The 22,981-nt window shown below is 44.9% G+C and overlaps 1 protein-coding gene across 1 annotated transcript in view; it reads right to left on the bottom strand.

The window, feature by feature from the left end:
- Positions 1–12,520, bottom strand: part of LSAMP (limbic system associated membrane protein) — a 990,769-nt gene extending 978,249 nt beyond the window's left edge. The window contains exon 1 of the mRNA XM_030949448.1: positions 12,115–12,520. Coding sequence (XP_030805308.1) covers positions 12,115–12,181 — 67 coding nt within the window. The 5' untranslated portion in view covers positions 12,182–12,520. The remainder of the gene's footprint in view (positions 1–12,114) is intronic.
- Positions 12,521–22,981: the final 10,461 nt, after the last annotated feature.

Genomic DNA, 22,981 nt, shown 5'->3' with positions numbered 1-22,981 from the left:
TTGCACTGACTGGGAAAGATCCAGCAACACTGAACAGCCTGGACTGCATGCAATGCAAAATGGTTCTCCTTGCTTCCTGCCCAGGAAACAGATTGCAATTTGCATAGTGCTGTACCTGAGCTAATAAACCATCATGAACTCTCTCTGGGTCTGCAACCGTGGCACAAATAATCTTCAGTCTGGATAATTCCCATTATGTATCCTGGCTCTTTCACTCCAGCGAAAGTACCTTTTACCTCTGGAAGTCCATGGTGCCAGCCAGCATCCACTACAAAACTTGCTCTCAATTCTGTCTGCTCCCATTCCCGTTAAACCCAGCAGTCAACAGCACCAATCTCACTTTCACTCTTCTTGCTGCAAGTGAGATAAAAGCAAACCAGATGCACCATCCATCCCCACATGCTGCTGATCAGCCTGGCAGTCTCCTGCCATCTTGTTCTGCTGCTGCCTCCCTCACTGGCCCAGCTCCCTCCAGCTCACACATGGCCCTGGGCGGGCTCAGCTCTTGTGACGTGGCAGGAATGCTACGGGCTCAACCACATCAACTTCTCAGCCTGAAGGGAGCAGTCCAGTGTTCAGTTACCCATTTTGAGAATGTGCAAGGTAAAGAATCACAGAATAATGAGATTGGAAGAGACTTCTAAGATCATCAAGTCCAACCTATGCCCTAACACCTCAACTAGAATATAGCACCAAGTGCTATGTCCAGTCTTTTTCTAAACACATCCAGAGATGGTGATTCTATCACCTCCCTGGGAAGAGCATTCCAGTACTTTATTATTCTTTCAGCGAAAAATTTCTTCCTAATATCCGACTTATACCTTGCCTTAGGTAGCTGGAGACTGTGTCCTCTTGTTCTATCAGTTGGTGCCCAGTGGAAGAGACCGACCCCCACCTGTCTACAACCTCCCTTCGGGAACTTGTAGAGAGCAATAAGGTCACCTCTAAGCCTCCTCTTCTCCAGGCTAAACAGCCCCAGCTCCTTCAAACATTCCTCACAGGGCTTGTGTTCCAAGCCCCTCACCAGCCTTCTTGCCTCCTCTGGATGTGCTCACGTGTCTCAATGTCCCTCCTAAACTGAGGGGCCCAGAATTGGACTCAATACTCAAGGTGTGCCCTTACCAGTGCCAAGTACAGGGATAGAATGACCTCCCTGCTCCTGCTGGCCACACTATTCCTGATACAGGCCAGGATGCCATTGGCCTTCTTGGCCACCTGGGCACACTGCTGGCTCATGTTCAGCCAGCTGTCGACAGCACCCCCAGGGTGAAAAGAGCAGAGCCTGCATGTACCACATGTGTCAATGGGGAAGCTGTGAAAGCCTAACACAACTCACAGGACAGAGTTACAGATACTGAGTTTTCACCTTATTGGGCATCCAGCAGGCTGCCTTTTCCCACCTATCAGAAAAATATGAATGAACATTCCACTAAAAGAAAGAGGAAAAAGGTCTTTGAGTTAAGCAGCTGATACAATAAGGATTCCAATTGTTAATATAGAGGACTTCCTCACGTCTTGCACCAGTATTTGCATCACAGCACAAATAATACAAGGCAAGAAAGAAAAACACTTTAAAGAATATGGCTCTTTGTCAGACTGGAAGTATTAGCTGTGATTCAGAAATTAATGACAGCATAAAAATCTATTAAGGCATCTAGACTGTCTCTCAAGGGACCTTTTCATGCTTGTAGTGCATGGATTATTCTCCAGGGCTCTGCCCAGCCAAACTTCAGATGTCCCAACTGACAGCAATTCCACCATGATTCTTAACAAAGCGATATCACCATCTAATCTCTTTCTTGCATTAACTATTTTTCCTCTCCTGCCAATTTTTTTCTTTCCTCCTCCAAATTTTCTATCATGAGAGACTCTTCTAGCTCTGAGTCCACACTAGACAATTCTTCATGCCTTCCCAGTATGCCTACATCATTAGCATAGCTCCTCTTTAGTCATTTAGCCAAAACAGCTATATATTTAGCTTTCACAAGCATTCTTCATAAGTCAGTCCCTCCAGCCCCTTAATCATTCTCCTTGCAATCCTCTGAATTCCCTCTAATTTTGTTTACATCTTTCTGGAATTGAAGTGCCCGGAACCAAGTGCTGTAAACAACAACAGCTTGTTATCTGGCTAGACTGCAATTCTGGTGCTCACAGCACAGGCCCTGCACATGCCATGCACACACAGACACATGCCCATGCTCGTCCTCTGGTTCAGACACAGCATCACTACAGCACACGAGTTCTGCTCACTGGACATTCCCTCCTCAATAGTGACACCAGCTGGGTCTCTTTAAAGGAAATCCACTTCCAGAAAAGGTGAGGGCAGATCTTCAGCACAGCACTTCCAGCTGCCTGCAGACTCAGGACAGACACCAGCTGTTGGCTGCACTCAGGTAACTTTTTCAAGTTTTTGATAACAACTATAAAGGCCACAATTTTCAGAACTTTTTTTGTTTTAGACGTCAGTTGAGGCTCTGATACAGTCTTATGACAGAAGATAACACATCATAGGAAAGCCTTTAAGCACTTGTGCCTTAATCTGTTCTTGAAACTCAAGTTGGATTTTTTCCAATAAAACACCTTTTTATTCTTCATTAGAAAAATGCCATTTTGGTGAAGCAGAAATGGTGTGCAAAGATCTTTGTTTTGCTTCAACAAACTTCTGGAGAACTTGAGAAAGAGTTCAGAAAAAAACCTGTCAAGGCTCCTGCCAGCTCTCAAAACATCTGAATCACAGACTATTCGGAGTTGGAAAGGACCCACAAGGACCATTGAGTCCGGCTTTAAAGTGAATGGTCCACATGAGGATCGAACCCAAACCCTCAACATTATTATCACCAAGGAAAGCTGGCAGCTTCACAAGAAGGTTTCTTCTAGATCAAGGTCACCCTAAGACTCTCCCTCTAACAATTTTAAAACCTTCTTCTCACTTAGCATCTCCAGGACTGAAAGAATTTCAGAGCTGTTACTCGTGTGTGTAGAGAGAAAGCAGAGCTTTGAAGTCTTCCGCCTCCCCAGTACGTTTCACATGGCCATTCCTCCTTCACAGCAGCTACAACAAAGCTTCAGCATCCAGGAGAGCTTGAGGGGTTTGTTTCAATTTTTGTGGTGATTTGGGTCACTTTGGTCAGCAGGAAGAAGAAGAGACCAAAAATTCTTGGGGTTGACCAGAGGAGGAGCAGAGCCTACATGCAGGGGTCTTGTGAGGTTCCTTGAAGCCTGAAGAAAAGGCTGCTGCTACAAATATTTACATTGGGATAGACAGAGCAAGGCCAGCCAGAATGGCCTTTTCTTTCTTTCCTCTATGCACACAGCAGGCCAAAGGAGAAGGAAGACTGCACTGCTGACCGTAGCTCTAGGTCCCTCTGGGGCAATGCCACAGCTCATTTACCTCATGCTGCAGCTGGACTTCTTTTTTTTATCAACATCCCAATCTGTTGCAGCTCTGTAGCTGCTGGATAGTACAGAAAGCAGTCACCAACAGGCACATAGGATACATGAAATTGGAGAGAACTTATGTACCCTCACTTTAGCTCCCACTGTTTCCTGCCTTCCCTCCCTTAGCTGGCCTTGACTACAGACAGCTCTTACACCACTGGAGCTATCATGATTAATTTTTTTTTCTTTGAATCACCAAGAAATTACTGTTCATAAAAGCCCAATATCGATACAGCACGACTCTTCCAGACAAATCGTTTCCTTTCCTCTCCAAGAGAAGTGCAGAACATCTCACAGAGGCATACCCAGGCAGGTCTGTCCTGCTCAGCTACCCAAGCTGAGACTGGACAGAACACAGCCACGCTGGACAAAGCCTGTGCTGTTGAGGGGGTTAAACCAGCAAGACTGTGTTAATGGTAACAGCCACAGTACAAACTTGCTGATTTTACTGCTTCAGGCTGCATCCAGCTCATAAAGTAGCATAGCTACACAAGGAAGGTGGGCTCAGTCAGGTTGTACTATTTTTGAACATGTTGGTCTAAATAAAAAACAATGCAACTTGTGAATGTAAGAAAGCCTCCTTTTATCCTCTTCCTTCTATTCCCAGAAACTCTCCCATGAAAGTGTAGGAATCAAACATGTCCTTTCCACTCTCAAGGCTGTATTTCCTGCCCAGGTGACTGAAGTGTGACTAAGTTGCCACTTTACACTGAGGCTATCGAAGAAAGATGAGGAGGGGTAGCCATACCACAGAAACAATTCTGTTTCACTGCAATAATCTCTTGCCGTGTCAAGATAGGATGCAAATGCACTATGAATAATGGTCACTCCAAAAGCACACATAGCTACACAGACATTCCTATCAGCAATCAGGCTGCATTCACCTCCTGCACTAACATTCATGACAAGTCCCTTGCACAAAACACAGCTCTGGACCAGATTTGTTAACATTTCTCAAGCATCTTTACCACACAACCTGTACGTCACTTGCACGCACTCAAATACATGTGCATGCATATATATATATATATATATATATATATATATATATATATATATATATATATATATATATAAATTTTTTTCTCCTGTTCCATACATGCACCTTCCCAAAAGCCAGGGAAGAGCTATTCAAAGGCCATGCCTTTATGCACAGACCATGTATACAGGCACAAATAAAACTGGATGTTTCAATCCCATTGTACAAAGTACCTTTCTAAGGCAAAGGGTAAATACTTCATTATATGAAGGTGTACCAGCATGAGAAAAGTCTAAATGCATTTACACTTCAAAAATTCCACAGATGCCCCTTTAAATAACCCCTCCTTCCTGCAGGCAAAACCTTACCAGCAAATCCCTCCTTTTTCAGACACTCAAGCACACATCCCCCCAGTCAGCCTCTCCAACACCCACAGGGGGAAGTCAGGTAACACTGCACTGGCTGCAGGGCTCCTGATCAGAGAGAGTCTTGCTCCCTTGGTGGAGCTTTGGGTCAGCTGCTGAGGGTCAAGCACAGCCAGGCTCCAAGCAGGTGCAGCAACCTGAGTGCATGCAGAAGAATATTAATAGTTATTGTCCTAGCAGGTTGCAAGGATTAATTGGTTCTGGCCTGCAACTCCCCATCAATGTAAGTGCTTAGGGGCAGAGGGGAGGGAGCTGTGATTACACACTTACATTGCATACTCATATGCTATTGATTTCCCAATTGGAAAGGCCCACAGCCTTTCGTTTGTCTCCTTGCTTGCTCCCTTCCTCATGCCAGTGCTCATGACCTGCCTGCCACATCTTCCCCCTCCCAGCAGCACAGTCACCATCACCAGAAAAAGCAGGGGGACACCCTTTTTGTGGGAGAGCTCTGCCAAACCAGAAAGAAATGCAGAAACCTACATCCATGAGGTGACACAGAGGTAAACTCTAGGGAAGGGAACGAATTTTAACAACTGAGTTTCCTTTGGATGCTTTATATAACCTAGGGACTGCAAAAGCCAGACTGTGAGCCCACAGCTGTAATCACTCTCAACTTTGCTTTTTGCCAAAGCCTCTCCTCTGAAGCCTGCCTTCTGATGCTTTTTTTTTAAATCAAACAATCCAGCTCTTAAAAAACCAAAAACAAATCAAAAACAACAACAAAAAAAACCAACAACAACAAAAAACAACAACAAAAAAACCCAACAACAACAAAAAACCAACAACAACAACAACAAAAAAACCTCAACACACCAACCTGCCTTAATTCGATATGCATACCCTTGCATTGCTTCCAAAACCATCTCCTCTCAGAGGTACCATTCAAAGTCCACTACCTCTACAGATGACAACCACTGAAAAATCCTATTGTATGCTTGTGGGTGACCAATAAGCATGTCAAGTGTAGAGGGCCTTTACCCTCAGCATGTAGTTATGCAGAACTTCTTCCCTAGGAGCATGAAAACAGCAGATATGGCCAGCAAGACTTCACTGTGGGACAGAATACTCCTTTGGCTCAGAAAAATTAGGGTAGCAGCCCTTGCAGTGCTTTTCCTTTTCCTTCCTTGCAGATGAGCAGGGCAATGCTGCCACTCAGGCAGGCAACCTACTGGAGGGCTGCCTCACAAGGAAATGCCTCAGCTTCCAGGAAATTCAGCATCAGCCAAAGCAACACTGTGCAATTGCATAGACAGAATCAAACCTGGGCTTCTTTTTCCTGTGCCTGTTTCTGTAAGAATCATGTACTCCCAGCATTTTCCCCCTTCCATGCTGATGTGTGCCCTTCACTGACACCTGGAGAGGGCTGTGTCTCACAAACTCACCTACACATGCCCTTAGCTCCCTCTCAGAGTGGGACAGGATGGTCTGTGCTGTGCTTGATATTTCTGGTTTTATCATGGATGCACTGACAGCAGGAAGAGTACATTAGCTGCCAAAATCATTGCTCATTTAGTATGAGCAGCAAATGAAACTGTTATGCACCTTTTCAAGGAAAAGGGGATACCAAAGAAGCAAAGGTTCATGCTTCTTTTAGGGACCACAGACAGCAAAATTCTGCATCCTTCCAGCAGAACCCGATGCACAAAGGAGATGATATTTGGCAAAACACATGTCCCCATGTTCAAAGGCACACATGAAAGATTTTCTCCAGACTCCTCCAGGATATCTTTGTCTGGTACCATTATAGACTTCACTCAGATCATTCAGTCCTTTAACAACCTCTGTCAGACAGCAACCACCTCACCTGATCCTCTTCCGCAGAAAAATCTATCAGGTGTTCTGATGTGCCCAGAAAAAAGGACATCCCTTGCCCTCACTCTTCATCAGCTTTTGCCACCTGTCCTTTCTTCACAGAACACAGGGAAGCAAGCAGGGATACAGCTCCCCATCACCAGCCCAGCTTCAGCAGCCTCTCCAGGCAGCTGCACACAACACCCATCTGCTGCCCTGGGACCTGGACATCACCACCCCTGGTCTAACCCAGTCCAACACATCACCATCCCTGGTGTAACCCAGTACAGTACATCACCATCCCTGGTCTAACCCAGTCCTAAGCAACTCAGCCTTGCACAGGGTAAATCTGCTGGGGGGAAGGGTCCCAGCCTCACCAGCAAGGCAAGGGCCTTGGCTCACAGGAGGCACAGCCAGCACACAGAAAGGGCGTGCACTCTTAGAGCACTGGCTCTTCCTGCAGCCTAGGATAAGAGCAGCTGTATTCCTCACCCCGACTGGAAGGAGCTCTATTGCTAGTGAAGAAAAAAGTGAAAAGAGTAACTATAAAAGAGCCCATCTCCTCCTCAGACCATTAATGTACGCATAAGTGTGCTCCAAGGCTGAAAAGGAGTGCCCAAAAACATTGGGAACTGGGTTTTTTGTTACAGAACTAGTAAAACTCTTGTGTGAGAAAAGATATCTGAGAATAAAAGATGAAGCAAATTTTTACTTATCATAACAAAGCCCTCTGAGCAGGTAGCTGAGTGCTAAGATTCATAACAGCTAGAGGAAATGGGTTCTTACTTGTATAATTATTGATTATTATGGTCAGCAATCACTGGATAGAACTGGAAGAAACACTTGGGACATCTTTTCAATGCTCCCTGTTTGCAGATAAAAAGCCTTCTCTACTTCTCCCCTGTCCTAAGCCTACAAGAAAAGTATATTGGTTCATGTATTAAACCTCTTCATCATTTAAGGGAATGCAAGGCAGCTGAGTGAGTTGTCTCCTCATCAATAGAGTCCAGCCTGTGAGAGCTTCTCTTGCCTTACTCAAGAAGGGAGAACCGGAAACAGATAGGAAGAAAAGTATATTCAGGGGAGCAGGAAAAGCCTTTTTCTTCCTCTCCACTTGGCAGTATCTCAATGTTATCCAACTGCATCACAATGGCCCTGTGCTGTTCCCCATCCACCACAGTGTCACCCTCGCACTCGCATTGCTGCTGCTCCCTCCCCATCCATTACACGTTATCAGCAAAGGCACACTGGGGTGCACATTTCCATCCCTACAGATTGCACACACCTCACCCAGTAACAAACACATCATTTCTCACACCTGCATCGCCCAGTGACGTTACAGAACACGAGACTTTACAGATAATATTTGTGCTGTGTACCAACCTAAAGCAGCCTGGGCCCCTTACCTGACTGTTTCCGTGATTTCGTTCCTTGTTTAAGAACACCCTTGAGCAGCTCAAGAAATGCATTACAAATAAATGTTGCCAGGACTATGCAGGCCAGTCCAGCGTGTCCTTCCCTAAACCATCCACTCCACTAAACTGGCTGTGAAGGTATCTTACTTTTTTTATTTTATTTTATTTTAAACACAAAGTCTTTTACAATTAACTAGTTAGGTGGGGTTATCAGGGAGGTTCATTAAAACAAGCTGGGATTTTGCAAATTGCTGATTTGAAACAGCTGCTATTTTTCAACAGTGAGAATTTGTTTAAAAGAATTTTCAACTTAGAGCAATGCTGAAGGAAATATATAATTTGTCAAGGCATTCTTTTTTTTAAATAAAATGCTCAGGGTGAGGAAATAAAAATTAATTTTCATATTGACAGCTAAGTAAGAGTAATAGTAAGTGAAGGTACAAACATCAACACAAAATTCTTCTAAATTATCTAAATGCAATTTTTAATAGACTTTAATAATTTGCTTCTCCACCCCATACTCATGCACCTATTTTTGACTTGGGGGGAAAAAAAGGAATATAAAAATTCAGCTTTACAATCCAATTCAACAATCTGATATCTCTCAGATGCTTTGGGGCACATCGTGCTAAGAAACGAATCCATTCGAGGGAAGAGCTGCAGCATGCCACTGGAAAATCCTAGAAAATCCCACCCACCAGCAGTGCTGGGGTGTGTAGGTACTTTTATTCCTCCAGCCCCCACAGGGCAGGAAGGCCAGTGTACCATGCAGGAGGAACAGCCATCCCGCCTCTGAGCCAGCTGCATGCCAGGGAGGGCTGGAAGTGCAGCAGCAGAGAAATGCAAGAATCCTGAGCCACCAAAATGAGGAAACACAGTGATGGCGGGGGGAAATCCTCTGTGCGGGGCTTGGAGCATCCCACCCAGGGGGTAAGGAGCAAAGGCTGGAGCTGTGCCAAAGCCCCTGAGGCGGGCAGGCAGGCAGGCACAGAGCCCTTCGCATCCCGCCTGGCAGGGCAGAGGCGCTGGGGGCGGCCGCCCGCGCTGGCCGCTTGGCCCCGGAGCCCCTCGCTCTCCTGCCAGGCTCAGCTGCGCTCCCCCCGCAGCCCCAGCGCTGCCATTCAGCCTCGCCTCGGCCCGGCAGTGCCAGCAGGGCTCCCCTTCTCCCCCGCGCCTGCCGGCTCTGGGAGAGCGGAGAAAGACAAGGAGCTGCTTTTGCGGTCAGCGGTACACGCCCAAGCGGACGGCGAGGAAAAGGGGAGAGAGGGCACGGCCAAGTTTTGGGCGGCTCGCTGAGGTGTAGGCTCAGCCGTCTGGCTCTGGAGGGATGGGAGCTCAAAGGTCTCTGAGCGGGGTCACTGCCTGCCAAAGCCAATACTGCCGCTTCCTGGGGTAAGAGCTCCACAGAGTTGTGCTCAGCAGGGTTAGAGAAGCGTTCAAGGCTTGTTACCACAGCTTTCAGTGAAAAACAATTAATTTGAAATAAATATTGTGGGGGGGTTGTGTTGGTTTGTTGGGTCTTTTTAAGGGCACAGTATTTTCCCACCACTTTTTAACTCTGTCAAATATCTTCAGGCTTGTTTCAGGCAGTACTCCTCCCATGCAGCCCCAGTATTCCTGCCTCCCCATTCTCTCACTCTTCACATCGGAGAAGGGAAATTACTGCTGGCTATGAGACTAAATCCAGCAGTGCTCTGGCTTATATCATGCCAGAAGTTCGGGAGCAGCCAAAAAAGCAGCGCCAGGTTTGCAAACACTCATACACCACCACACCACCCTGTCCCATTGCAAAACCTAGGGAGGGCAGCTGTGTTGCCTCTGCCTTTTTAGAGAGTATGTGATAATACAGACCTCAAAAAACCTTCCCTGAAACCTTCAAAATGTGGCTGATACTACAGTGGCAATTCTAAGTCACTAAAACAGAAGATAAAACCTGTCCATGCCCGTAGCCTGGCACCAACTCCAGTTATAAGGATGGACTAAAACAGCTCCTGGCTGTGCTGGCATTAGGATGCGCTGGCCACAACTCAGGGAAGGCTTGTGACTTGAAAACACTGCGTGGAGCAAGCGCTGTGGTCTAGAGGCGAGGAAATGTGCATCAGACAGGCAGGCAATGCTCCGAGTCAACACGACCTGCCAATGTCCATCTTTCTTGACAGTTCTCTGTCTAATCCTCCAGAGCAGGGTGAAGTTCACACCAAGCTACACAACTTCATTGCTGACGTTATCTACTTATGCTACACAGGTACTGGTTCTCCTCTTACCCCATGTACAACCTGTGTGCTGGGAAAAATCCTCCTTCCCTGTCAGAAATAGCCACTTCACAGCAAAGAAGGAAGTCAGCTGGAAGGTGCTGGTATTGGATTCACAGTCCAGACTTCAGAGAATGTAAATTGAGAGAAAATATGTGACAGTGAAAAGCATGTGTACGAGACTCAGAAATGGGAGAAGTGAGACTGTATGAAAAGGAGCACTCAGCAAATGTGAGAAGGTGGCAAAAAATGAAGGATTCCATAGTGAGGGCTTGCAGGAGTGACAGGTGTGAGGCTGCAATAGAAAGCGTGTGTGTGACAGGGAGCCTGCCTGTACGGGAATTTGCTTAGTAGACACAAAATAGAAGAGAACAGTACATGCAAGACTGTGTGTAAAAGTAGGAGCTGAGGGGAAGTGAGGAAGCTGTGGCTGGCATATCTCCATGCACGGCACTCCTGCACTAATATGTACAGGAGTGAGAAAAAAGCTCTGTGAAAAAAGCTGTGTGTGAGCGAGATACCTTCTAAGGGTGCAGCTCACTGCAAATGCAAGACTGTCAGGCACAGAGTAGGCCAGATAGAGTACATCTATGTTCTTTAATTATATTTTCACCTATGTGTGTGCATATGTGTGCACACAGGCTTGCAAGGCAAGTGCAGCAGGACAGGCAAGGGATTTTGATATGCAAGCAACCTCAAACACTAATGTTCAGGATGGAGGCTCGAAGGAGGGAGGGGGGGAAAGGGGAAGGGAGAACGTGAGCACAAGAGAAGCAGACTCTCCAGGAATTGCATGTGCTAGGGAGCTAGAACTGTATATGCCAGAGTGAGTTTATTCATCTTCCCTGCTATATCCCCTGTGTGTGTGTGTGTGTGTGTGTGTGTGTGTGTGTGTGTGTGTGTGTGTGTGTGTGTTCAGGAAGGACCACTGATGTGAGTGAGTGTGGATCATGCACAAGCTGCAATTTTGAAGTCTATGATTATATGTACATGTGTGACATGTATTAATACATACAGCATGGAATGCATTAACCCTTAACTCCTGTTTACAGAAAGCATCTCAAAACCAGCTAGCATGCCTGTCATCACTTCGAACTAAATTCCATACTCACACTTGGCTCTTAAAGCAAGAAACCCAGCTGGCAATTCTCCACTGAACAAAACCCCATACCCAACAAATTTTCATCTCCTGTCTTTCCTCCATCACTCTCTCTCTCTCTTTTTTTTTTTTTTTTTCCCCTCCTGGTATAGAGGGGAAGGACACAGTGTTTTCGCAGACAGACCAGAGGCATAGAGATTCCTCTAACCTCCCCCTCTCTGGACAAAACCAAAATAAAAATAATAAAAAACCCACAAAACAAAACAAAACAAACAAACAAACAAAAAGCCCCCAAAAGAAACTTAACACTTATCTCCTCAAGAAGGTAAAGAATTGAGGAGAATCAGTACTTGTGACCCAAAGTGCTGAGAAACAGCGGCTGTGGATGGAGGGGATACCCACCTCTACCCACCACTCTTTCCCTTTGCAAATTTTGACTGTACTCCCCCCACCAACTCCCCCTCTGCAAAAGCATAAATACAGCAGCAAAGTCAGTGACATGCAGTGTCCTCTAACCATAGGATTCACCAGCAGAGATCTCTCCTTGGCTTATTTCCTGAGGCAATGTGGGGGGGGGGAAGGTTTGGAGGGGAAAAGGGGGGGGAGAGGAAGCTCCAGCTTCCAGCTCCATGTTTCAGGCCATCCTCAGTCCATCAGCCTCAATTAAAGCAGAAGGGTTTGAGGGGGTTGCAAGAAAGAACTCAGCACATACCTTGCAAGGAGAAGAGGGACAGGAAGAATCCCAGCACCCAGATACTGTGCAGCCAGTAGGTCCTCATGCTTCTCTCTCACTCGCTCCGCTTCCTCTGCCTTTTTCTCCGTCTCTTCCCTTCTGTCTCTCTCTCTCAATTTATCTTTTTTTTTTTTTTTTCTCCCTCTTCGCTCCTCTCAAAGAAAATGGGATTCGTGTCTCCCTTCAGTCCCTCTGGGCTCTGCTTTGCCAGCTCTGACAATCCAGTCGCAGCGCAAGCTGACCCGCGGTGGCCAGATTCCCAAATAACCTCTCACTCTCCCCTTCAAGTGCTGGAGAAAGAGGGGGGCAGGTTGGATGCTCCACCGTAGCCTGGGCTGGCTGTAAACACAGAGAATCTCTCTGTCTCTCTCCTGCAGCTCCAACTAAATGCGACTGTACTTAAACAAGCAATGCCTTATAGGACAGCGCTCAGAGCAGAACAGATCCCACCTCTGCCACCTAGTGTTGCAAGCCAGCTCATTTATTTCATTTTTATATATATAAATATATATACATTATGCTATAGAAATATGGTTCCCTCATTCCTCTACAAATGTATCTCTTGGATCACAGTCTATGAGCCATTCTGGGCTCAAAAGTCCCTGAGGTTCCAGCTCCAGCGCACACGGGGACGATATTCAGCGAAGGAATATTCCTCATTGACAACAAGAGGCACAGCAGGGCAGGTTTGGTTTCTCAGCAGAGTTCTGCTTGACAAATTCTGAAGCAAAGGTCTCTCTGACGCTGGTGTCACTGCCAGGCAGTACACAGGGGCCAGAGGGAGATTCAGACGCACTGACTGTAATTACAGAGCTGCCAAGTCCTCCAGGAAAAAACAGCAAGCATCAGTCTGCATTAATCTTTCCTGGATCTCCTGTGACTTCTATGCAATTTCAGAGGGACCAAAAAGAATCCTTCTGTAATGGAAATCCAGCTTGAAAAGCAACCTTGCTCACGCAAGGCTTCCCTCACTGCCCTTCCTTCAACTACAGGTTCCTCCTGCCATATGTAGCACGAACTTTTTTTCCTCAAGGATTAATTGGCTCATCTAGCTCTATTTCCCCCTAAAATCAAGGCCTCCAGTTAGAAGAACACCAGTAACAAAGTACTGCTTAACATTCAGGGCTTTTTATCCGTCCCTCTCCAGGCATTTCACAAAGGGTGTCCTTTCACAGCTGGGGATGTGGAGGCAGTGTGAGTGCACGACTTCTGAGGCCAGTCCCTGGGACACGGTGTGACAGCCCAGCTGGACTGCCCAGGCAGCCCTGTGGCCCCTCTTCAGGCCACATTTTACACTTCATTGTGGTCATCAAGCCACAATGAGCATGCCAACACTAAAGGATGCTAATTTTCAATTTACACATTGAGGCTGTAGGTGAGCAAAGGTGAGTGTCCACATGTAGGAAAGGTCTGTAGGATTCTTGTCACTAATGATGCTGCTCCAGAAGTGTTTCTTACTGTACTGCTGTAGAGCAAGATGTTCTGTGAACAGAGTGCACCAAGCCTGCCTCCCCATGGGTTCCTGTCTGCTGTCTCAAGAATCTCCCTGCCCTAATAAAAGCCAGAACCTATCATATCCCCTGTGACATCTCCTGTAGGAAGAAGAAAACCATGCTATGGCCAGTCTTGCTTCCTAGTGGACCAAAATGAAAGACAAAATGCAAGACACCTCTTGCCTTAGGCTGGTTGGCTACTGCCATGTACCACCTACATAATTCTTGGATTTTGCACTATGGAGGGATTGGAGCATTACCTAATGACCAGTTTTTAAGAGACATACAGGAATAAGTTACTTTTTAGCCTTCCGTCCTCTTTCAAATGTAGTTGAAATTGGTTGCACTGAAAAGTTATTAGGAGGAAGAACATATGGACAAACAGATACACGTGTACTCTCAGCTAGGCTTCACCTCCCAAGGAAATCAAACTAAAAATATTAGAGTAGACTAAAGTCAAGTGACTCAAGTCAATGAGGAGCATGCTTCTTTTTTGTGGTTTCCATTTCAGATGGTTTTCAAGCTCTGATACTGTATTGGGTCTGCATGGCAAGGTTTTGGTAGGTGGGCTGCTTCTGGGAGAAGCTGCCAGAAGCTTCCTCTGCGTCTGACAGGGCCAAGGCCGGGCAGCTGCAAGACAAACCCACCACAGGCCAAGTCCAAGTGTACCATCAGCAATGGTAGTAACACCTCTGGGATAATGCATTTAAGAAGGGGGTGGAAGCTGTGTAACAGCAGCCAGGAGAGAGGAGTGAGAATAAGTGAGACAAATATCCCTGCAGACACCAAGGGTGGTGGAGGACGAGGAGGAAGTGCTACAGACACTGGAGCAGAGATTCCCTTGCAGCCCAGGATGAAGACCATGGAGGTTCAGGATAGATCAGTTATGCACCTGCAGCCCATGGAGGAGCCCTTGATGGAGGAGGTGGATGCCTGAAGGAGGCTGTGGCCCCATGGGAAGCCCACACTGCAGCAGTCTCCTGGCAGGACCTGTGATCCTGTGGGGAAGCCACACTGGAGCAGTTCATGAAGAAGTGTCGCCTGTGGGAAGGACTCCTGTTGGAGAAGTTCATGGAGACTGTCTCCTGTGGGAGGGACTCCACAGTGGAGCAGAAGAGTGTGAGGATCCTCCCTCTGGGGCAGGAGGAGCAGCACAGACAAGTGTGATGAAGAGATCTCAGTCCCCAGTCCCTGTTCTCCTGTACCACTGCAAGGGAGGAGGGAGAGAAAATGAGGTATGAAGTTAAGCCCAGGAGGAAGGGAGGAGTGAGAAAGATATTTTAAGATTTAGGTTTACTTTTCATTATCCTGCTTTGATTTCGTTGGTAACAAATTAAATGAACTTTTCTGAAGCTGAATCTCTTTGCCTCTAACTGTACTTGAGGAGTGATCCCCACATCCTTACCCTGACAAGCTTTTTGCTGTATTTTTTATCCCCCTGTCCAGCTGAGGAGAGGTGATGGAGCAACTTTGGTGAGTACCTGGAGGCCAGCCAGCATCAAACCACCGCAGATACCAAGAGAGTATGGTCTGAAAGAGAGCACAGTCAAAAATAAACTTGGCACTCAAGATACATTTGGAACTTAGCATGCCAAAATCAAGTGGTGACAATCAGTTAGTATGCTTGGAGTAGGAGTTTTGGGGGTTTTTTGCAGAAAACCTCCCAAACATCTAGCTTAGGTTCAGGGACCAGCTAGGCCAGCACTTTAATACTACATCAGCTCTATATATTTCTTTTTAAATTATTGCAATAATTTCTGACACATGACTGTTCATGTGCTCCACTTTTGTTTTTCAATTGTCCTATACCTCTGTGATCCCTTACCTCAGTGCTCACCATCTACATCTGATATAATATACAGCATTATATGCATTTGTACTGTTTCACAAATCTCCTCAGCTCCCATATATGGCACCAAAATTCACCTGCCAAAATATCCCACAGTCACATACATAAACTCACCTCCCACCTGCCCTACACATAATCCCATAGGGTCCCACTGCCTTCCCAGTTAAACTAGATCATTATGCAACCATTCAAAGTCTACTTTGCCTACAGATCCTATGGATGATCCCATAATACACAGCTCTCAAGCACATGATTATCTCAGACTTTGGGTAGGAATATGCCATGGCCTGAAAAAAAAAAAATCTAAATCAACCCTCCTTCCATCTAAATAATTTCCCATATCCTATGGCAACTAGCCCTGCTAAAAATTTGTCCCCATCCTTCTTATAGGCCCCCTTTAAGTACTGAAATGCCGCAACATTTATTATAACACTTATGATAGCAATTTATATTGATTCCAGTAATTAATAATATAGCCTAGTAATTAGTCTTGTGTTAATTATTAATCAATATTATATGTATTATAATAATTAACATTATTTTTTGTAATAAGTAATAATAAATGATAGCAGGACTGTATCTCTGCTCCATAAATTCCATAGGGATGTGTGTGAGAGGATGCTGAACCCAGTGTTGTTCCCATCCAAAATAGGCCATGATAGTTACAAGTCCAGAGAAATGACACAAAGGAAGCAGTACTCTCTCAGGCAAGAGCATCTTACACTTCCCTGGAGAAGCTGGCATGACTGAAAGGAGAAGCAGGTTTTTTTCTCACAACATATTTGACATACTCCTAACCTTCAAAAACATTCAGGACTGGATTTTGGCTGCCTTGCTCATGCTGAGTCATACCAATGGGGTTACTCGGGACATTAGACTGCTAAATATGAGCAGGAGTATCAGATTCTGTGGGCTGAAATTCTCTGGGATTGGTCTCTGGCCAGAAGTGAGTCCATTTTCCTCTAGCCAAATCTCTCAGCTACCTACATATTGTGAGGACAAAATCTGAATCAAGAATTATGCTCAACTCTCCCTAAATCCCTCAAACATTAAGAGGAAAAAACAACAACACCAAAACAACCAACCAAACCCCAAACACGCAGCAGTCCTCATTCTTCAGTCCTTTCTTTTTAAATTACTGCAATCCTCCCACTTCACCCAGTATTCAAATGCCAAGAAGAGCACACCTACAATTCTGTATTAAGAAAAAAAAAAGGTTGAATTCTGACAGAGCTCTGATTGATTGAAAGCCAGCTACTTTTAATGCATAGTGAAAGTGTTTCATTAGGGCTGAGTGAATGGATTTAGATGCACTGAGCATGGTTGCTTGTCCATTTTTTAATAAATAAATGTGCTTTGTGCAATTAACTATTTAAGTACTCACACTTCCATTTCTATTTCATCTTCGCTTTATTCACTTCAAGCAATATCAATATTAACTTGATTGTGCAGCACACACATAATATTTTCTCTTCTAAGTTTCTATCCTGAACCTACCATTAAATACTTCTCAAGCAGGCATGCTAAAGTTGATGGAGGAACTTTTAACTTTCCATTACAGATTTTTTCAAATTACTGTTATTTAACTGTGCAAATGTAATGTTGCATTAACAAAAGGCTTAGTGGTTTTTTTACTGTAATAGAAATAGTATTGGAAACACAGTTGGCCATGCAAATTTTGCAGGGTTTACATAAGAGAATGAGCATTCCTGAAATTGCAAGTTAAGAGAGCTTGGTAAAGTGAGCAGGAGGAAAGAGCCATAGACTACCCAGAAGTGGCTTTTCTGTGTGTTTTAGTGTATGTATATGTGTTTTAAACGTATGTATATTACTACTTGTTTTATTGAGTGTTCTATCTGTGGATTTCATGGCTTTGGACTGGTGCATCCATGACAAATAGTGCATTTCAGTGTGATTTAGAAGAGTGTTGGGGCATGTGCTGCATGTGATCTTGGGAAAGGGGGTGGAAGGAGATGTTCAATCTGCAAGAAATACTCATTTGTCATGCGGTTCTGTGAAACCCACCACCATCCAAGGTCAAGGACTGCAGTGTCCAGAAATGTGAGCTCCCTTAGAAGGGATGCAAGGGCCTCAAGACCATGATAAATAGTCTCATACCTGATTAAGCTCCTTTGTGTAGACTGAAAAAACAGCATTTGTGTTTCTCATTTGCCTTCAGACAGACATTCAAGAGAAGACAACCCTACTCAAACCACACTTTCCACCTGTTCTTTCCTTTCTGCCACTTCATACTCCTCATCTATATTCCCACCTTCTCCCTCTCTCAGCTTCTTGCCTCCCACCATTACCCTTCCCATCTCTTTTCTTCTCTACTGTCTTCCTGTGAAACTCATCAAACAAGGCAGTGTCTTTTTGAGGCTTCTTGAAGGGGAAGATTTTCCATCGGGGTTTCCACAAGACTCCAAGCTGAAAGTAGCTTTTTTAATCAAATAAATGCCAGGCCAGCAACTATGGAAGGTTGCATATGACTACATAGCAATTCCCTAAGATGAAAATCCACAGAAATAGCCAGCCAATGAGATAGCAACAGCACTCAAGGAGTGGTGGGAAGAAGGAGGAGATGGAAAGAACCTTCATTTAATTCCAGCAATGGTGCAATGACGCAGCGGGGACTGAACCCAGAACTCTTGGAGACAAATGTGTTGCATGAACTGGTACAGCACAAATGGCTGAGTTCCTCTAGCAGCAGCCTTAGCAGACCCACCTCCTTTACAAGTTGGGTCACATAAAAGGATACGTCACAAAAAAGCATTTGCCAGCAGTATACATTCACACATTGGCGTTGTCGCATAATTAGAACATAAAATAAATGGCATAACAGATGCTATCAGCATGTCTACCACACTGTATCCATGGTGCCAACTCCTTCTCCAAGGGGAGCCTCACCCAGGCCACGCTGAGAAAGCCTGAAACACGGGCATGTAGAAACCAGCCTTTATGGAAATACACACACAAAGTTCTGCAGAAAGGGCCTCCGCTCTTTCAACATTTGTAAGATTTTTACAGGAAATCTGCAAGTGTGAATGACAACAACAAGAAGAAAATTGGCTAGCACCCAGGAAAAAAAACACCCAAAAAACCCCAAACTTTGGCAGATAATTTTTTGAGTTGTCATGGGGTTTTTTTGTGGGAAAAGAGTCAGCTCTTTCAATCCGGGAATAAAAATAATAATTCTGTTCAGCTCCTTTGAGCAGCAGGGAATTCACAATCCAAAGGGAGAGGCGCTTACACCACAAAACCCTTGCCACAGCCAGTACTAACTGGCTTCCTCAGAGGCACAAGGAATCCCTCAGCACTACACTACAGAGGGCCTTTTAAGAAGTGTTTTTGCAGCCCCCTGGTCTTTAAATTTCCACTAGAGCCTGGCAGCGCAGACCTTTCTCTCTCCTCCTGGGACTCAAGGTGCATTCCCCCAGGCAGTGCTCTACCAAAGATCTTTCCTTGACATAGCACCCAGCTTCCCTAGTGCACACCCAACTCTACCCAGAAGCAGCCTTTTACCCCAGCTGTTGCTTTTCAGGTCTTTGGTCACAGCTGGGGGCCTTGTGCTTCCCTCCATTAACGCTCTGTGCCCGCCGGGGAGGAGCTGCTGGATGCTGCAGCCCAGTTCCCTGACCCACGGTCCCAGCAAGTCAAGCATTGGGCTCCCCAGCTGGTACTTCCATCTTCAGGCTATGGCTTGTTGGCTTTGCTAGATAAATTGTGGGCTGACTTCAGAGACAGGACTGCCTTATGCCTGGGCACCCCTGAAATTTGTCCTTTGTTGTTTAGGCAAAGCAGGAGAGGAAATTGTAGCCATTTGCTGCCTGTGCCGCGCTGACTGAGCTCCAGCACATCCACTTGACGCAAGAAGGTCCCAAAGAAATGACTGTCAAGTCTGTACCTTTCACCCAAATGAGATGTGGGAGGCAAATGACATCAGTCTCACTGTCTGCAGAGCTGACCTGCACACAGCTGAACAGTGTGATGTTCTCTAGACAGAAATACAGAAAAGCAGCATATTTTTTGTGGTTTTTTTATGATTTATTTTTTATGTCAGGGCACCCATACTCAGCAGTCTGGAAGGCAGCTGGAGCTTGAGCCATGTGAGCATTCCCATTGCAAGAGTCTCCTTGCAATGTTTCACAACATCCTGAAATTATGAATTCCCAGGCTTATGTTTTTCAGACCTAGTCTCCTTCACAAGGAGATTTTATGATTTTGTTTTTATTTTTGAAAGCTTGAGCAAGCAAGGGTTTGGCGGTTTAAGATATTTGGGACTGGGGGAGTGCTTTATGATTAGTGGAAGAACCAATTTGTTCCTTTTTTTCAACAGCTCCAGTGCAGAAAATACTGTGGATAGAGACTTGAAAGGTAAATAATATGAGGCAAGATTTGTAGGAAGTGTTGATATCTTTTATTAAACTGAAAAATATAGCTAAAACAAAACAAAACAGGCTTTCCAGGCATATGGGCTTGCATGCCCAGAAGTGTATCCTGACTTTTAACTATATGATGTCAAATAACTGACAGTACTTTTTTCTATGAATTCCCCCTCATTTATGTCTTTAGCCCATCCTAGCAAACAATATCAGTGCAACATGGAAGGGAAGTCAAGTCTGTGAGGACATTTTCCAGAAGAGCAGAAAACATGCAGATATGGTTGTATTGAGGATTTATGGTTGTATGGTTGTATTTAGAATTTATGGTTGTATGGTTGTATTTAGGTTCCTTCAGCTAAAACACAGGTTCCAGAGGACACTTCTTCTATGAGTGACACAAAAATGCCTGGGTTTCAGCAATGTGCAGAGAGTAATCTTTGTGTAGGCAGGGCTCCCCACATTTCTGTGAGTCACTACAGATCGCCTCTCAAGCCAAATAAAAGCAGTTGAAAGGCTCTCAGTGGCCTCTGATCCAGGTCCCCTCTACAGCAAAGTCACTGGGTCATTGCTTTCCCTTGCCTGCTCCGTATTGAGTGTCTGTGTACCTCCCCTGGCACTGCTGATCACTTGTGCTGCAGGGGTGACACAGAGCCCTCATGAGAGCAAGGCCTGCAGAGATACATGCTCTGCAAAAGGATGCTGAGAAAGTATTTCAAGCTGTGGACAGCAGGCGCAAAGACAGACAAACACACAGCGCTTTGGCCAGAGAAGAGCCTACAGCCCACCTACTATTTCAAAAAATTGTCTGTGATGCGCTTGCAGACTCTCACTCAATGAAAAACATGAGGAAACAGTTTTAAGTTTGCCACTACCTGATCTCTGCTAGCCTTTGCAGTGTTAATAATCTCTGCCATTAGCTTCTTTTTCGAAGCAGGATTTCTTTTCTGTAGCTATTTTATCAGACAGAGGATGATCAGGAGGTTAAAAACCACATTATTAGCATTAATGACTATTATTATTTATACCCTTGTACAAGCTGCACAAGTCTAGGCAAAGAGACCGTCCATTTCCCCAAAGAGCTCACAAATCTTATTTATGATAAGGAATCACAGACCATGTATCAATAGCAGGGGAGGAGAGGAGAGCAGGGAATAAGGAGAACAACTGTATTAAACAAAAACCTCTTCTGCAGCTTAGGCAAGATGCTACCTCCAGGGGTCTACTTGATCAGCCAGAAAATATGGATCTGGGGTTTTTCTCCAGAATAACACTTTCCAGTATACCAAAGTATTCTGTGGTGTTTCGTCTTGCCCTTCCCTCTCCCTAGCAACTTAATCATCTATTCACCAAAGTCCATGACAATTATACACAAGTGGCAGTATCCAGGAGGAGAGAAATTACTGATTTTTGTACACTTCTCTTTACCTGTCAATCAGGAGCTCATTATTACTCTTTTACAAATGGGGAAATTGAGGCATGTAGTGGTGCAAGAGCTTTCCATAAGATCACCTATTTTATATCCACAGGGCCCTGAAATGGATCTTTAAGGCGTGCTTCTCACTGAGAAGATCCATTTCTTCTCAAAGTAGAAGGATTTCTTTATTTCCGCAAGCAGAAGCGTTTTATTGCCAAGAGAACAGCATCCCTGCTGCAGTTTTTCCCAGCTACAGCAAAGTCAACAAATACTGTGAATTAACAAGACCAACACACGTTTCTATTGTAAGTAGACTCAGAAGTTAGCATCTTGGAGAGGAAGGGAAGTGCAGTCCAGCAGTAAATGCAATTTCCACTGACTTGGAAAACTTGATTTTACTGTATTATTGCTGGGCCCAAACATTCAGAACGCTATTGCATATAGTTATATGTTATAGTGGAAGTTGCATGAGATCCTAGAAATTTCAAGTCCTTCCTTGGCCACAAATTTCTTGGGTCTGTTTAGTCATTCAGGGAGTTTGGATAAAGCTTTGTTTTTCCATTGGTTAAAATGATGAAAATAGAGCACCGTGATAAGAGTATTCTGAAAATCCACTAAGATATTCAGGGTGAACAAGGAATTGGAAAATATATAAAAATGCATTTAATCTGTACAACTTTTCCCTCTAAGTGCAGAGTTTCATTTCAGTAAGTGCCCTGGAGAGGTTATGCCTTGCAAGTATCTTGTAAAACTGAGATTGCTGCATTGCATCCCCAGTGATCTCAGGGCAAATGCAAGACTGAACAATGACTCCGTATCTGGCTGCGCGTGATTCCACCTCCCCGACAACTTCACTTGTGAAATCAATGAAGCAAAATACAGCATATTTTGGGGCTATATGGGAAGCAGGTTGCTTGTACTTTGACACTTAGAATACAAGACTCTAATAGAACCATCCTTCAACTTAAGCAGAAGAGATTTGCTACTGGAGGCAGAAGGTGACTGTGGTTGCCTTGAAACTGTCTGTGGTCACAGTCATAAGAAGGTCAATAGCAGAGGTATTCGTAGTTAACTACTAAATTTGTTCAACACTCTTAGGCTCAGTTTAGATGGACTGGTTGCCCCAAGGTCAAAATTCTCTGTGGTGCAGAGTGTAAACTTATAAATGCAAGCTGGGGTGTTGACCAGGCACATATTTCAGAGTCCCCAGCACTCTGTTTGCCTGAACATGCTTGGTGAGTCGCTAGGGTCAACAAGCAACTTGGGTTTATGCAAGCATCCAGTTGGCACCGTGCATGCCAGTGACAGGGACAGGATACAAATGTGGTGCAAGGTCTTTGGTCTCAACACCAGTTTTGTAGCAGTGCAGACATAGCTTCAGTTTAGCTTTTGAATCTCTTGTTTCCCACTCCTAGTAATAAGAACATTCTCTACCAGGTCATTGTCAGAAAAGTAGATCTGGAAATCGCATTGTTCTGGAGCTTGCTTCAGTATTAATGAGCACAGCTTGAATTAAAAAAAGAAAATACTGCTCCGAGTTACATCAGGATCTTATTTAAAGGCTCTTTTTGCTCCTTTCCAGATGCTTTTCTTTTGCCAAATGGCAAAAAAGCCTGTCTGAATTGGGAAGTCTGATCCTTCATGGACAGCTCCTGGGTAGAGTTATGCAGGTAGTGTACACCTCTGCAAAGGAAAGCTCGCGTTCTTT

The sequence above is a fragment of the Camarhynchus parvulus genome, chromosome 1 (assembly GCF_901933205.1).
Source record: "Camarhynchus parvulus chromosome 1, STF_HiC, whole genome shotgun sequence".
Lineage (NCBI taxonomy): Eukaryota > Metazoa > Chordata > Aves > Passeriformes > Thraupidae > Camarhynchus > Camarhynchus parvulus.
Note: the sequence above shows the minus strand (reverse complement) of the source record. Positions and strands in the feature narration are given on the sequence as shown.